This window comes from Elephantulus edwardii, unplaced genomic scaffold, assembly GCF_000299155.1.
Source record: "Elephantulus edwardii isolate Elephantulus edwardi_28Jun2011 unplaced genomic scaffold, EleEdw1.0 scaffold00105, whole genome shotgun sequence".
Lineage (NCBI taxonomy): Eukaryota > Metazoa > Chordata > Mammalia > Macroscelidea > Macroscelididae > Elephantulus > Elephantulus edwardii.
Window position 1 is genome coordinate 2,035,183 of NW_006399855.1, and position 16,728 is coordinate 2,051,910.

Below are 16,728 nucleotides of genomic sequence, written 5' to 3' on the forward strand. Positions count from 1 at the left end.
TTACTGATTTTCCTTATTTTCAATAGAATTGCTGTAAGATTGTGGAAATGGTCCTACCATGTACATTTTGTTGTGAAATTTTTTTTGTACAATTTCTGACACTAATGTCTTGATTGGAATTGAACTAGTTAAGAATACAATTTTTAATATTGGTAAAAACATTAATGCAGTTACTGAGCTGTGTTAACTCAGCAGAATTAAATGTGAAAATAGTTATGACATTTTATTTTATATTAAATATACTTTAAAGAAAATTAGCTATTTCTAATTGCTAAAGTTCTACTTTAGTTTTATGTAGCCTGAAAATAAACAATGATAAAATTCCATTGCTCTTCCTTATAGACCTATGTCTTCATTTATTTCTTCTCAAAATTAATTTCATTTATTCTACATGTGTTGTATATAGAGTTGACAGGTATAGAACCATATGAAAAAAAATAGTTAAAGTGACTTTGACTCCTAAGAATATCCTACTAATTGTGAGTCAGTCTATTTGGTTTTGGCAGTGCTTAATCAGTTTCCTAATTTAGTGAGTTACTTTAGTCTCATTCACACATACTCTTTTTCTGTTATAAATAGGAAAAAGCCAGTAATTTAAATTTGTAATATATGCCTAAACTTCGAGAGAAAATGTAATTTCTTGGATAGGTTATAGCAATGACCTATTAGAACATGACCTTATTACTTTGGTTCAGTTTTAGGAACTCTATTATTGTATCCTGTTTTCGTGAGTGAGGGTAAAATAGACAAGCAAACAGTGTCAGGAGTTGGGAAATTGGTGCTCTTCTTACGGCTTTTCTGGTCTCTTGTCAGTTCATTGTTAACATGCCTTGTTTATGAAATAGGAGTCGATAAATTGTATATAAGAGGCTTTGACAAAAAAAAATTATAAGCATGCATTATAAATTCTGAGTAAATACTTCATGCTATTAGCATATTGGAAATGTTCTTTTGAGTAGTTATAATTTACTCTTCAGTAGACTAATAGAGCAATCTTTAACTGCTTGAAATAAAGTTATAAAATTATTTCTCCCTTCCCTTCCACTTTTTCTCCTGGGGAAAAAAAAAAAGCAAGTCAAGCTTAGCTCCAGTTGTGGCAAGAGACAGTTATAGATTTGTGGGGTCATTGTCCACATCTGGAAAATGTGAGATGACATTTTAAAAGGAATATTTTAGCGTTTATGACTGTCCAGGCTAATGGTTTCCAAAGTTACCCTCATATTAGAACAAAGTGGGAAGTTGTTTTAAGTAATTTCTAGATCCTATCCTAGATTTTTTATTTATAAGGTAGGGTACAACTCTCCAAATGTGAAACTCCCCAAATGTATCTGAAAAGCAGCTCTGATGGCATAGTGATTAAAGAATTTGGCTCCTAAACAAAAGGTCAGCATTTCAAACCCACCAACTTCTTTGTGGCAAATAAAATGAGGCATTCTGCTTCAGTAAAGATTTATAGCTTTGGTAACTATGGACTATGCTACTCTATTCTGCAGGGTCACTGTGAGCTGGAATCTTAAGTGTATCTAATAGTAGGAAACCACTTTATTAGAAACTATTTTATCATAAAACAGACCAGTATAGTACAAAATACATAAGAAAACCTTTTAGTAATTACCTACATTGTCGTTTCTCATTGCTTGAAACAACATGAGCTGGACCTTAATCACAAAAAGTTCTGGCTGAAGATTCTAGTTTGTATTTTGCAACTTTATAAATAAGAGTAAATAAGTTTGTGTTTGCTTTCTACTCTGTGCTAAAGTCCATTTGTCCTTAGTGAGAAAAGCCAGTCACTTGCCTTGATAATGCCAGCTAGAACTTATGGAGAACTTGCTTTGCACCAGGCACTGTTTTCAGCCTTTTATATAGTGCTGAGGAGTTGCGTTACTGACTCAAAGACAGGCCATTCTAGTCTACCATCTGCTCTGAGGGAGATGTGCAATCTCCTGCGCATTTTATAGCCTTTGAAAACCCTCTGGAGGGTCAACTGTGGGTCAGTTCTGATTTAGTGGTACATAACAACAACAAATAGATTAATTCATTTATTCTTTCAAAACCTCTCTGGAGTAGGTACTTAAAAATTTTTTTAAATGATGAAACTGAAACAGAGAGAGGCCAAGTAACTTGTTAAACTGACAGTTAAGTATCAGACCTGAGATCTGGGCCTAAGCAGTAAATGAGACTGCAGAGCCTGTAGTGCCCATTACTATTTTTTGGTAACATACTCCATAGGGAACTGCATTGCTAATGCAAAGGTGGTTATTCTCTGCTGGTTTGAATCCACCAGCTGGCCCAAAAGAGAAAGATGGACATTGTCATTCCTTGCAGTTTACAGCCTCTGAAAAACCACCAGAGGGTTAGCTATAGGTGAGTTCCAGCTTGACAATAATCAATGTGAGTCAGAATAAATGCTTTTAAAGATCTGTAAAGAAAACAAAGGAGAGAACAAGTGCCTAAATAAAACAATAGTTTTAAATAATCACACTCTTGAGGATGGAGCAGATTGGTGCCAGCTTTCATATTATTAAATTGATTTTAAATACTATTGACTCCAGAATGCAGTCTTAAGCAAACAACATAAATGAAAACAATGAAGCTAGGAGACAGATTCTGATTTAGGCTTTATTTAGGTGTGCAAAAATCACTGGTTTATACTACAATGCCTAATTTAGGTAAAATACTTTCTTCAAAGGTTGCCAAAGATATGGCTAATTGCTAAGTCATTGGAGAGTGGAGTTTTGGGTGCTGTTGCTTAGTCACTTGGCATAGGCCTTTATATAGTGTTCCTTCTCTTATTTCAATTAGAAGAGCATGTCTTTCTGCTGTCTTAAGTCTTCTGAATTGTTGATTGATTCAGCAATGAATTGAATTTTAACTGTCAATGTCAATAAAATGGCAAAAATAGATTTAAAAAAACCCTTTCCAGCTTATTCTGAAAATTTCTGACTTTAACTGTAATTTTTAATAAATTACTTATTATGTGCAAGTATGATAGTAATTAACAAACTTGGATTAGAAATTAGTGTTATAACAGATTTCACAATAAACACTAATGTTTTTGCTCAATAGCATTGGCTTGCTGATAGAATAGCACTGCTGTCTAGTACTCAGATGTGTGGCATTATCCCCAGTCTGTGTGCCTGTGAACAAGTTACATATGGAGAATGGAAAAATAGATTTTAGTTAGGACACGGGAACTTTAAGTGTTTTCAACATTTAACTTTTAAACTTTCAAAGTAGTCATTGCTAGTCTGCTCAACAAAGAATTCTTGGTATTTGGATAATGATGGAATAATACTTCTAGGTCACAAGTTATTAATAGACTGCTTAGAAGGAAATTATGTACAGAAATAGAGAAGATAAAATTAATGTCAAGGTTCAGATTTTCAACTATTTATTGAAGTGTTTATATGTGTAAAATTTAGCAGTCTATATTTACTCTGACTATATAAATATATGGAAGCCAGAACAAAGATTTTTTTGGGGGGGTTTGTTTTTAAAGGATACCTATGGAGATTGAAGAGTTTAAGAACTTTTTTACCCATCCTATAAATTGTGTCTAGATTAACTCTAAATTTGTATAAAATTTACTCTAAAAACAAACATCAAATTTAGTCAGTATGTTAAGTGTATTGATTTTAACAAGTTTTACATTTCCCATGAGTATATCTTAACAGTTAGAGGAATACTTCACCTGAGCTATTAAGAAAATTATGAGCACTTACAACTAATTAGTAACTCTTTATAGTTTAATAGCAGAATTCTCTTTACAAGTTGACTAGGTTTTGGGGTTGTTTTGCTTTTAATTTACAATGTTAAAAAATAATACTACAGCTACTTGATTACAGTGTGTTTTCTTTACACAGCCTTTAGCTACCCTTTCAATTTGACTGATAAACTATTGGTCTTTAAAGGAGTGTTGGGAAACATTTTCTGTAAAAGTCAGATATTAAACATCTTGACTTTGTATCACAACTACTCAGCCCTACTGTTGTTGCATGAAAACAGCCCTCGATAGTAGTAAATTAATTATTGTGGCTACATTCCAGTAAAACTTATTTCTAAAAACAGCCAACAGGCAAAGTTTCCAGTTTGCCAGCCTAAGGAAGGTCCTATATTTACCCTGATTTTGATGCTTCCTTTCTTCTGCTTGAAGGCTAGATAGGAGGGTAAAGATAGGTATGTGTGCAGACACATTTCCATGCTTCCTTTCATACATTCACTCACCTGTATATATTGAGCTCCTGCAATGGGCTAGACACTAGATTCTGGTGCAGTGCTTTACATGTATACTTGTTGAAGAAGATAAATTTCTTCTGTATTCTGCTGGCAAAGCTATGAAAAATAATACATGGCAATGCACAGCATTAAGGAGGAAGATGTAAGAGATTATATGTAAAATGTTTGGCTTGTGAAGAAATAATGCAAAAAAATTTGTATGTGAAAACGGACATATTCTTGTTCTACTGTCTATCTGCTGATTTGTACATCTAGCCTTCAGAGTTTCTTTCTTCTTGGAATTGATTTCTCAACTTTCATTTCTTCATATACTCTTCAACAGTTTGAAGACCTAGTATAAATTTGAACCCACTGGGTTAGATAATTCTCCCACTGTTCTTGAGTTGATTCTTAGTCATAGTAACCTTTTATCAGGTTTCTGAGGTTGTAAATCTTTATGGGAGGACATTGCCCTTAAAGACATTGTCCCAGGGAAAATTCATGGACTCATACTGGCAACTTTTGAGTTAGCAGACCAGTATGTTAAGCAATACTCTACCAAGGCTAGACATCTCTGTATTAACAATCACTTTCTATGGCCAAGCTATTTTTGTACTCTCTGTAAGATCTCTTTTGTCTCTTAACTTCGTTGGTTCAGTGGTTCACCTGATAACTCTTTCAAGTAATGAGGGTTGTTGTTATTGTTAAGTGTTGTTGAGTCTTAGATGACTCATAACAACTCTATGAACGAAAGACTGGAACACTTGTATAACTTTCATCATTTCTCAAAGTTCATAGAGTTTCTGGAGGCAAGCTATTTTGGAAGTGGATGCCACTCCTGCTTCCAAGTTTGTTTTAATCGGGGGGCTCCACCAAACACTGTCCATCCTGGGTAGCCATTGTCACATTTGACACATCAGTGTCACAGTGTTCAGCCTCACAGCAACCTTGAGTTACCTCTATCCAGCAAATGCACAGACCAGAGCTATGCCACTTTAAAGAATGTTTGACCAAAACCAATTAATATCATGTCTAAGGGCCACAGATTAAAATCACCCACCTTTGGCTTGGTAGCATCACTCTCTGTCCACAAGGCCAACTGACCTTCAAAAAAATTGCATTCTCGAATATTAATTTATCAAACTTTTGAAAGCAGTATTGTTTGATCTTACACCAAGGCAAGAGTATGTATGTATTGTAGAACAAGTATGAGGACCCAAGGGAAGGGGGAGGGTGAGAGTAGAGGAGTGCAGATGGGCAAGTGAGTTAATCATAGGGCCACACAATTTGATGGGTGAAGTAAATGGGAAAGATCCAGTGTGAAAAACAATGTATATGAACTTTGTAAACCAGTATATTTCTTTTTTTTTTTAAAAAGTATGTACATATGTATTGGTGCCAAAACATCCATGCTACTTAGATAGCAGTACAGCACAAAACTTTGTTGACGGATAGCATATTATTATATTACTGGCAATACAAGGATCTCAGGGTATTTTATATTAGAGACAAAGTCACAAAATATGCTATGTCAATAAGTGAGATCTTTTGTTCTGTATTTTTAAAACCCATTGAAGTGTTAACAATCTTCTTACTGTATAGAATAAAAGTTGACAATTTCTTCTTAATTCATACATCAGCTGCAGATAAATTTCCTTGTGTTAAATTTTTAAGCAGTCATCTACTATAGGTCATAGTTTGAACCAGAGAGTAGAAGAGATGATCTTAAAGTTGGCCTATAGACCAAATACCACCAGCTGTCTGTTTTTTTCAAAGTCAAGTTTATAGGAACACACAATCATGCTCAATTTACTCATCAGCTATGGTTGCTTGCAACAGCAGAGTTGCAGTAGAGACTGTGTAGCTCACAAAGCATAAAATATTTACTGTCTTTTTATAGGATAAATTTGCTGACTCCTGCACTCCTGATTGAGTTTGATGCTGTGCAATAGAACTTTTATTGCAGTAGTGGGAATGTTCCTTGTCTGCACCTTTCAGTAGAGTAGCTGCATGGCTTCTGTATACTTGAAATAACTTATGAGACTGAGAAACGAAACTTTAAATTTTGTTTAGTCCTAATTTATATTTTAATTTACATGTGGATAGTGGTTACTCTATTAAACTACAGTGCTAGAAATTTGAAGATTGAGAGCATTGTGGCTACTGAATATTCCTAGCCAATGAAATGGAAACTTAAGTAACTCCTGTGATGATAAATGGCTATTCAAAACACATAATCACATAAAAGCAATTACATTACAGCTATCTCACATGTATTCTTTTTCCTCTGTAGTGAGCAGGAGCTCCCATACCATAATGCAGCTGTGGAACGGGTAAGTCATTTATTTCTACTTACCGGTGAATTACTTTTATTAGAGGAATAAAAATTACCACCTTTGTGATTCTGAATGCCAGATTGAATATTAATGGTACAGTAATTGTTAAAATCTGACCTTCATTATATCCAGCTAAGAAAGTAATTAAATATATGATTAAATAATCTTAGATTTTTATGAGACTTCTGGTAGATACTTGAAAATAAGAAAAAGTAACAGTTAACAGAAAATAGTTGCAGTCTGTACTGGTAGTTCTCAGTTTAGGAGTCTTCACAATTTGGAACCTTTTAAGGTCACTATGACTCAGGACCCATCACAGTCTATTAAGTCAAACTAGGCTGGGCCTGGGCCCCAGGTGCATTCTTTATGCACCTTCCTGAATAATAAAGCACTATTCTAGATAATTAACTTTTGAATATAGCTGTTGCATGACATTGTATTAAATATTCTATAATAAACAACAACAAAATGTTTTCTGTAGTCAAATAACCTTTTCTATTTTGAAACCAAATATTTCCCTTTCTTCATCATACTTCAGTAGAGAGCTGCTTCCACATCTTAGAGTGCATGACTACCATGGATTGAATGTCTTAAAATTGATCTCTTGTCCACCCAACTCACGGAAATGTTTCTGTATCAAAAATTCATTGTCAGATGAATATGAGTTAATCTTTTTGGATTACTGTCAGGCGTTTGTACATGTTAGTGTGGGACGGATAGAGTAAAGAAAGTGTCAAATAATGGAGCTCATTTTGGCATTTGAAAACCAACAAAAATTTTTTTAAAAAATCTTCCTAAACACAGTTCTTGTTTCAAAACCCAGAACTTTGGCATAACCTTGAAATATAGCCAAAATTGCCACTTCACATATTGATGACTTCTGTGCATACTTTCTGCAATTCAGTTCTTTTGGAGCTGCCTGCTTCTGTCAGTATTAAAACCTTCTTACAGAAGAATTTCTTTGTTTTAATAGTTCCGTTATTGAGTAATATTTTTGTATAAAGCATTGAAAAAGGTAATTCCTAGAATTCTAGACTAAATAAGAAATAATTCTACCTTTGTGAAGTTTCTTGTCCTGTGGTTCTTAATACCAACCATGTATTAAATCACTTATCGCCCTGCGCTGCAGACTTGTAGACTTGTCAGACTTGTCTGTTTACTTAGATGGCTAGTAACATCCACTCGTAGCTTCTACTTTTCTCTTTAAATCCATTTCATCAACAAACATCCCTGTCTTAATAACAACTCATCTCTTCAGTTTATTCAGTCCAAACGTTTTGTATTATGTTTAAATTTCTTTGTCCTCCCCTCCCCTCCTCTACATCTCATCTCTCAGCAACTCCTGTGAGTTATCTTTAAATTGTATGTAGAATCTGGTGACTTAGTACTATCTGCACTTCTGCCAACTGCCATTGTAATTTCTCTTCTAGAATTTCCTGATTACTCTTACTTCTACAGTTGCTCACATTTCTTCACTGTAGTCTCTCTGTTCTCACCAGTATAGCCAGAATAATAATCACATTAAAAAAATAAGTGAGATTATATCATTCTCTAATTAGAACATTTCCTTTGGTGGAGAGTTCTTAGAATGGTCTGAAAAATCCCTGAATAATCTGGTTTCTCTTAACTCTCTGATCTTACCTACTCCCTTTCCTTGCTCACTCACTGGCCGCCTCTTCTGGTTCCTTCCTCCTTTGAATCTGGGCCCTATGTCTAATACTATTAACTGTCCATGTTCATAGGGTTTTTACAAGCCTACTGCTATTTAAGGTGGATGACCAATTCTGCTTACAAGTTCATCATAAACTGAAAACTCTGCTAAAACTTGTCCATCATGAATGACCGACCCTTCTGGCATTTCACCTTTATGCCGGTGGTATAACTTTTTTAGCATTACAGTAATCCACAAGTTACTTCAGTACAGCAAACTAACATACAAGTGCTGTACTAATAAAAACAGTGATAAGCAAGCAGGAATATAAATAATTAAGCTATAAAGTAATTAGCAATATCATTCCCCTAACACAACAAACTGACAGAGAAATGTTGTTTCTCTAATGACAAATCAGGCATATCAATGTTGCTGGATCCAATTGAAGCCTGTAATGGTGTGGCAATACGGGGCCCTAGGTGGATGTTGAAGCTTTCTGGCTAAGACATATAGCTGGCACAACAAAGTTATGACCTCAATGTGAATATTAACATCACAACATTGTCTCCTGATTTTTTGATGCTGATATTCCACACAAGGCTCAAAGGCCAGAGACATGAGGGCCTAATGGTGAAATGTTATGTTTTTTTGTTTTGTTGTGTTGTGTTTTTGTCTTGTAAAAAAGGCCTGAATACCAGGTTGATGGCTCTTCTAAAATAAAAGGTTTGACTTCCAGGTCAGTGCAGCTCTGAAATAAGAGACCTAACAAGCAAGGGGTGATATTAAATGAAGTCTCCATGACTTAAAATTAAGAAAGTTGTATGTCAATGTTGTATCCTTTTTCAATACCTGTTCAGTCTGTGTGCTGAGCAAATTATTTGAGCAGCTGGAATTTGAAGAAGAATGTGGCATCAGAGTTGAAGGAAGAGTCATCAATAATCTATGGGAGCAGTAGGCAACATCATGATAATTGGAGAAAATATTGAAACTATTAATGACTTCATTTTACTTGGATCTAGCAGTCAAGAGATAAGGAGATATATTGTACTGGGAAAGTCTGTAGTCATGGACTCCCAAAATTATTGAGGAGCAATGATGTAAATGTGAGGACTATAGTGCATCTCATTCAGAGTATGATCTTTTCAATCACTTATTATGCATCTGAGGCTGGACAGTGAATAAAGATGACAGAAGAATTGATGCCTCTGAGCTGTGGTTTTGGACAATATTACTGAATACGCCCTGAACAAACAAATATGTCTTGGAGAAAATGCAACCAAAGTGCTGATAAAGCTTCATCTCTTATACTTTGGGCATACTTACTAGGAAAGGGACATGATGCTTGAAAAGATACAAGATCAACCAAAGAGAGGAAGACCCTCAACCAGCTGCATTGACACAGTGATTATAGCAGTGGGCTCAATATGTCAGATTATGACAATGGCCCAGGATATGACAGGGTTCAGGTGTATTTTTCATATGGTAACTATGAGTCATACTCAACAATACCTAACATAATATTCTTAATCTTACATTATGCTTGGAAGTTGAGGTTCAGTGGAAAGGAGACTCTCAGCCAGATGAATTGACACAGTGACTGCTGTAATGGGTTCAGGTGTATCAGAGATTGTGAGAAAGACACAGAATAAGATAGGGTTCAGATCTGTTGTTCATAGCGTTACTATGAGTCGTACTTGACTCAGTAGCACCCAACAACAACTTGTTGTTGCACTTGTTGAAGAAGATCAAGCCTTCAGTGTGGATTGCATTTCAATGATACAGAGATTCTTAGCACTGGACCAATATGCAGCATCATGATGGAGAGGAGATTGAAACAGTCACCAACTTCATCTTGGTCAGGGAAAAAGGAGATGCATTGCACTGGGAAAATTTGCAGATGGGGACCTCCAAATTATTGAGGAGTAATGATGTCAGTTTGAGGACTAAGGTGTGTCAGATTCAGTCCATAGTCTTTCTGATTACCTGTATGTATCTGAGAGCTGGAAAATGAATAAGGATGACAGAAAAGTAATTGACAACTTTGAGTTACAGTATTGGAGAAGAGCATTGAACATCCCATAGACAGTCAAGAGAACAAACAAGTTTTTCTTGGAGACAGTGCAGCCAGAGTGCTTTTTAGAGGCAAGAATGATGAGGCTTTGCCTCACAAACCTAGGGCATGTTGCTAGGAGGGGCTACTCCTTGGAGAAGGACATGATTCTGGAAAGGGGGGAGGGTCGACAAAGGAGAGGAAGACCGTCAACTAGGTGGATTGAGACAGTGACTGCCACAATGGGCTCTTGTGTGCCAGGAAGTGTGAGGATGCAGGATAGAACAGGGTTCAGATCTTTTGTTCATGGGGTCGCTATGAGTCGTATTCAACTCTACGGCACCTAACACAACAATCCTTCCTACACCTGCATGCCATCCTCCTTTATTTTTTTTTCTTTAATGCTAAACATTCTTTTACTTCATGTATAATTTGCATCTTTATTTTATGTTTTTCTTGCACTAAAATGCAATCTCTGTAAAGGTGAAATTTTTCTCTGCTCTGTTTACTGTTACAGCCTTAGAAACTAGACCAGTGTAGGACATAGTATATATTCTATGATTGTTGACTAAATGATTAAGTGATTCTACCAACATTGTGGTGATGGTATTGGGTATCATTGCGTCAGAATCAGATCAAAGGCAATAAATTGCATGGGAAGAGATGGCCTATCTTTCTCCCATGGAAAACCTTGTGGATTCAGACCATATGCTTTTGTATTGGTAGTGCAGCTTCTTAACACTAAACCACCAGTGTAGCCAACTACTTTATAGCATTACATATAATGAATTTTAAAAAGTGGTATGGATAGAGTATTCTTTCAGGTGTCACAAAATCTCCTTTATTTAATAAATTAGAGAAAGACATGAAAATAATATTCTACATGATAATCCATATTTGGCTAAAAAAAAATCTACCAACACAATATTGCTTTCGTTCTCCATCGTCCCTGTCCCTCTTGTGATTTCTTTTTTTCTTTTTTTTAATTGGGAAAAACATATTGGGGGTACAAGGAGGTGAGAGTTGGGGGCAGAAGGATGAGGATGGCTAGGATGGAGTTGTAGAGCTGCACAGTTTGGTCGATGGGGGAGCAGGTGAAGAAAATGCTGAGGGTCCAGTGGGGACCAGATGCTACAGAGGAATGACAAGCATTTTCCAATAGTAATTAAGCCAACTGTCTTATTGATTTGGGAATTGGATGCCGACTCTCTGGCTTCTTCATGCTGAACAGGGGCGTAGATGTAAAGGGGGGAAGGGAGGACGCTTTATCACCTTACTGGTGGTCTTGGGTTAAAGCTGCTTGCCTTCTTGCTCTGTTAGAAGATATTTTCCTGTCATTTGCTCCCCTCTGGACTGCAAAATGTTTTCCCAGGTGGGTCCAGTGGGGATGGCTGTTGAACCCAGAGGCTCCATCCTCCTTTGCTTCCTTAGCTGTCAGTTGTATTTCCTTTTTGTCACTGGCACTGGGTTCAGGGTCAATTCTGGAGTAAAACTCAGAGTTAAGATTACCTATAGGAAAGGGAGCAAACCTAGAGAACAAACTTGTGAGTTACCAATAGAAGGGCTTTGAGAGTGTTGCTTTCAGGTTTACTGGTGGGGCGGGGGAGGGTGGCAGAAGGTGGCCTAGGTAACATTGGATACCCTAGGCATTCTTTTTTTCCCCCCCTTCTCCTTCCCCACCCAGGGGTCAGATGGCACAATCTGGGGACTGAGGAGCTCACCCTGAGGGCCGCAACGGCTCACCCCGAGCCAGGGGCCGAGGGCAGCCTGTCCCGAGCAGGGCAACACCCCCCAGGAGCTGGCTGGTATACTCCCCCTCCAATTGCCCCTACCCCAGTCTCGTCCCCTCGCCTGACTGAGGACTCTGTGGTCAGGGATAGTGTTTCCAATTCCAGCACTGCCACTTTTACCAACCCCCCCCATAAGTGGTCATACTATATTTTGAAGTAGGTGTCACTGCCCTCCCCCTTTATATATGATAAAGGGAACCTGAGAATTGTAAACAGACTCCCCCCAGGTCTAACCATCTTTTGGCAGAAGCATTCAACAGAACAATATATGTGGTGCATTTAGAATGTGGGTCCTCTTGTGCATGCTGCCACTGTTAAGGTCATCAGACTCACAGTGACTTTCAGCAATCCATTGCATAGGTAATTGTCTTCTTTGGCCTGTCCAATGTATAGGTAATCATCTTCTTTGGCCTTTCCAAGGAAACCCAAACCTGCAGATGGTGGGCATGCATCCCATCCCCCACCTCCTAGCAGGCGGCCAGCGGGGTGCGCCCCCCCCAGCATGGGAGGTCTGCGGTAGGCACGCTGCCCCCCCAGAGCGGGTGGCTGTTGAGGGCGCACCCCCCCCACCCCGCCGCACGGGTGCTTGGCGGGTGCACGCGGTCCCTCTTGTGCGGGCGGCCAGAGGGCACCTGCTTCACCCACAGCTGCCATCCTGGCTCCAAGAATTCTCTCCAGACCAAGTCCACCTTGCAGCAGTGTGGTGGCTTCACTGTACCAGTCTTGAGGAGGGCCGGTGCCCAGCATCCATCCTGGGTGAGGGAATCCATTCGTTCTGGCTGTGGAAGCCTCGTGGAGCTGCAGCGGTTCTGCAGCACGGCGCGGGCTCTGCAGGGGTGTTTTGGGAGCCACTGAGACTTACCCTTTTCTCCTTGGGAATCCTTGAATTCCTGTTGTTGAGCCTTGATCTTCATTAGGGCCAGTCATCAACTGTTTAAGTGTTCAATTATCAATAAGCCGAAGTCTATGGAAGGCCATAATGGCCCTGCTTTAAGTGGTTCACTGCTCCCGCAGCTCACCACACTGTCTCTGCCTCCGCTGCCATCTTGGATCTCCCCCTCTTGTGATTTCTTGAGCCAGAAAATGAAAAAGGTTGTAATACAATAATTTAGATGATTTAGGAAATGAGACTGAGGGGAAGAGAAGAGATAACACAAAAATCTAATGGAGTAGAAATACTTAAGAGAGGTTTCTAAAGACTTTTAAAAGAAAAAAATTATTAATATATTTGCTTGGACAGTAAAAGGACTCCTACTCAAAGGAATTTGACATATATTTCAGTGCTTATTTACCCTAGAGTTGACTTTAACAGGGAATCACTAAAAAATTATCTCTGTATATCTTAGTGTTTTATTTTAGCTTAATGTATATTTATTTGGCTTTTTTTTGCACAAAGAGTATAGAGTTCTTAGGCTGATTGAGTTTGCTGATGCCTTTTCTACATAACTATATTAATATTGCATGGGCTAATTGTAAAATTTGGCTTCTTTAAAGTGGAATAATAACTTAGACAGATGCAAAACAGTTCAAGCCTAGACCTTTTTTAGCTTATTAGATTTTCCCCAATTCTTCTGATTTCAGTGAAGTTCCTGAATTCCACACAAACTGCCTGTTGGATGAGCTCTTCTATCTTTAGGGTGAAAATTCTACATATAATTCCCATTTGCTTGGAAATGATAGCCTTTTTGAAGTGCACAAGTATTTATTAATCTTACAAAACATACATTTGAAGTATATACTTACTGCCAGGGTGGGAAGACTCCTACACTAATGCGTAGTCAAGAAATCATGACTTTATGTTACTCTTAGCTAATGTATTATCTTACATAAAATAATTTGTGTAACAGAATTCTGTGTAAAATGTGGATAGTGTATGTTGTTTTGTACCCTCCAGTAGGTTTTCAGAGGCAGTTAGTTCCACGGGAGGAGACTGCCCATCCTTCTCCTGCGGAGCAGCTGATGGATTCAAACTGTGTACCTTTGAAATTGCAGCACAGCTTCTTGCCACTAGGCCACCACAGCTTTCTTTCTCTAGTGTATGTTGTTGTTGTTGTTGTTAACTACCATTGACTCGAGCACGACTCATAGTGACCCTATCAACTACAGATCGGAACCCAGTCCTATCCAATCTTTATACTTCCTGACAGATGAGAGCCCATTGTGGCAGTCACCATGTCAGTCCATCTGATCAGGGGTGTTCCTCTCCTGTGCCGACCCTCACTTCCAAGCATCATGTACCTCTCCAAAGAATAGCCTCTCTTAGCAACATGCCTCAAGTATGTGAGACAAAGCCTCATAGTCCTTGCCTCCAAAGAGCACTCCAGCTGGACCCTTTCCAAGACATATTTGTTCTTTTGGCCATCCATGGGATGTTCAGTGCTCTCTCCCACCACAGCTCAAAGGTGCAGTTCTTCTTCTGTCATGGGTACATAGCAAGTGATTGGCAAGACCATTGCCTGAATCAGACAGACACACCTTAGCCCTCAAACTTACATCATTGCTCCTCAGTAATTTGGAGAGGTACCTAACTGCATACTTTCCCAGTGCAATGCGTCTCCTTATTTCCTGACTTCTGGTATCAAAGGTGGTATTAATTGTGGATATGAACACTAGATGATAGTGTTTATAGTCTCTCATAGAAGAATTAATGTTGTGTTTGTATAGTGATTTAGATTTCTTTAAATAGGCGCTCAAATACACTTTATATGAAGCTGAATTTTCATAGATGAAGCTATTCTTCCATGTAGTACTGCATTTTGTGTGATGTATGGAATGCTGGAGCTTAGTTTTACTTTTTTTTTTTAAATTTAGGTTGTTTATTTTTCATTTCAATGAACATCTACAGAGATTTTGGGATTCCATTCATTCATTGTTGCACCTTTTAAAGCTATATCTTCATATTCCTGTGCTTTGAAGTCTTATCCTGTTTTCAACATTATTCTGTTGAAAAATGTTGAAAATTATTCATTTTTTCTTTTTTTTTTTTTTTTTGGTTTGTTTGTTTTTCTTCTACTTTTTGTCCTCTCCTGACCTCTGCTGGTAAGGTTTACGTATGCATTACTGTCCAACATACTCATCAGTCCTATATCTTAATATTCATTAATAAATATCAGAGATACAAAAACACCTGAACACTGAGCAGAGTTTTAAGATTTCTATTTCTTAGAAATGCAGTTTAATATTTATCACACTGTGTTTAGCCTGGACTATCTGAATTACTGTTTTCTGTTAGGAGATGCCTTGAACCAGATCAAACACAGGCTGATTTGAGTCAGCATACTGTTATTGAGTACTGACTTTTCAGCCATTCTTACACAAGATTAAATAATATTACATAGATCACAGAACTGTGCTGAGAAGTAGCAAGAAGATATAAGCCCTAGATTTAACCCTTATACTCTCCTTATGCCAGCATGGTCATGGTGGTGTTGCGTGCCATCGTGTCACACCCAACTCACACCAACCCTCCAGCAGGTTTTCAGAGGCTGTAAATAGCACAGGAGGAGATTGCCTATCTTTCTTTTTGGAGCAGTTGTTGGTTTAGAACCACCTGCCTTTGAGTTGGCAGTGTTACTCTTTACTCACTAGACCATCCTTATGCCTAGTCCCTTATGACAGTTGTTGTTGTTCTGTGCTATAGAGTCAGGTATGATTCTTAGCAACCCTATGAACAGATCTGAGCCCTGTCCTATCCTGTGCCATTCCTTCTGTCCCTGACACCATTTGAGCTCACTGCCTCAGTCACTGTATCAGCCTTATCTTGTTGAGAGTTTTCCTCTCCTTTGCTAATCCTCCACCTTCCAAGTAGGTGTACCTTACCAAGGAACATACCCTACCTCTCCTAACAACATATCCAAAATATGTGAGATGAACTGTGTCCTCTTTTCCTCCAAGGAACACTCTCATTTTACTTTCTCCAGGAGATATTTGTTTGTTCTTTTGGGATATTAAGTCCATGGGATATTGAGCACTCTTCTCCAACACCATAACTTAAATGCATCAGTTCTTCTCATGTCATCATTAGTCATTTTTTAGCTCTCAGATTTGTAATAGGTGATTGGAAAGACTCACTTGAATCAGGTGCACTTTAATCTTTAAACTGGCATCATTACTCTTCAAGGCTATGGGAAAGATTCCTAATTGCATACTTTCCCAGTGTTGTACTTCTTGTGATCTCCTAGCCATTGGTACCAAAGGTGTTGACTGTGTGTCCAGGGAAGTGAAATGGTTGACTATTTTAATTTTTTCTCCATTTATCATAATATTGCATTTTGGCCCCAGTGATGGCGAGATTTGTTTTCTTGATGTTGAGATATAATCCATATTGAAAGCTGCAGACCTTGATCCTCTTCAGCAACCGCCTTAGTTCCTCTTCACTTTAACCAAGCAAGGTTGTACCCTCTGCATAATGTGACTTGTGAATGAGTCTTCCTCCAAACCTCATGCTGCACTATCCTTTATGAAGTTCACGTTCTTTAATAATTTGTTCAGTATACAGATTGAAAGGATACAGCCCTGATAGACTCCTTTCCCAGTTTTAAACTATGTAGTATTCCCCTTAGGGACCTCTCTAAAGTACTCAGGAGCAACAGTGTCTCTCTGGAGACTAAGGTGCGCCTGATACAGGCCATGGTATTTGCAATCAATCGCTTGTTATGCATCAGAGAGTTGGACAATGACTAGGGA

At 38.0% G+C, this 16,728-nt stretch overlaps 1 protein-coding gene across 1 annotated transcript in view; it reads left to right on the forward strand.

Annotated features, from left to right (window-relative positions):
- USP6NL (USP6 N-terminal like) overlaps window positions 1-16,728 on the forward strand; it is a 219,035-nt gene that overhangs the window by 116,108 nt on the left and 86,199 nt on the right. Inside the window, exon 5 of the mRNA XM_006891872.1 lies at window positions 6,509-6,548. Coding sequence (XP_006891934.1) covers window positions 6,509-6,548 — 40 coding nt within the window. The remainder of the gene's footprint in view (window positions 1-6,508; window positions 6,549-16,728) is intronic.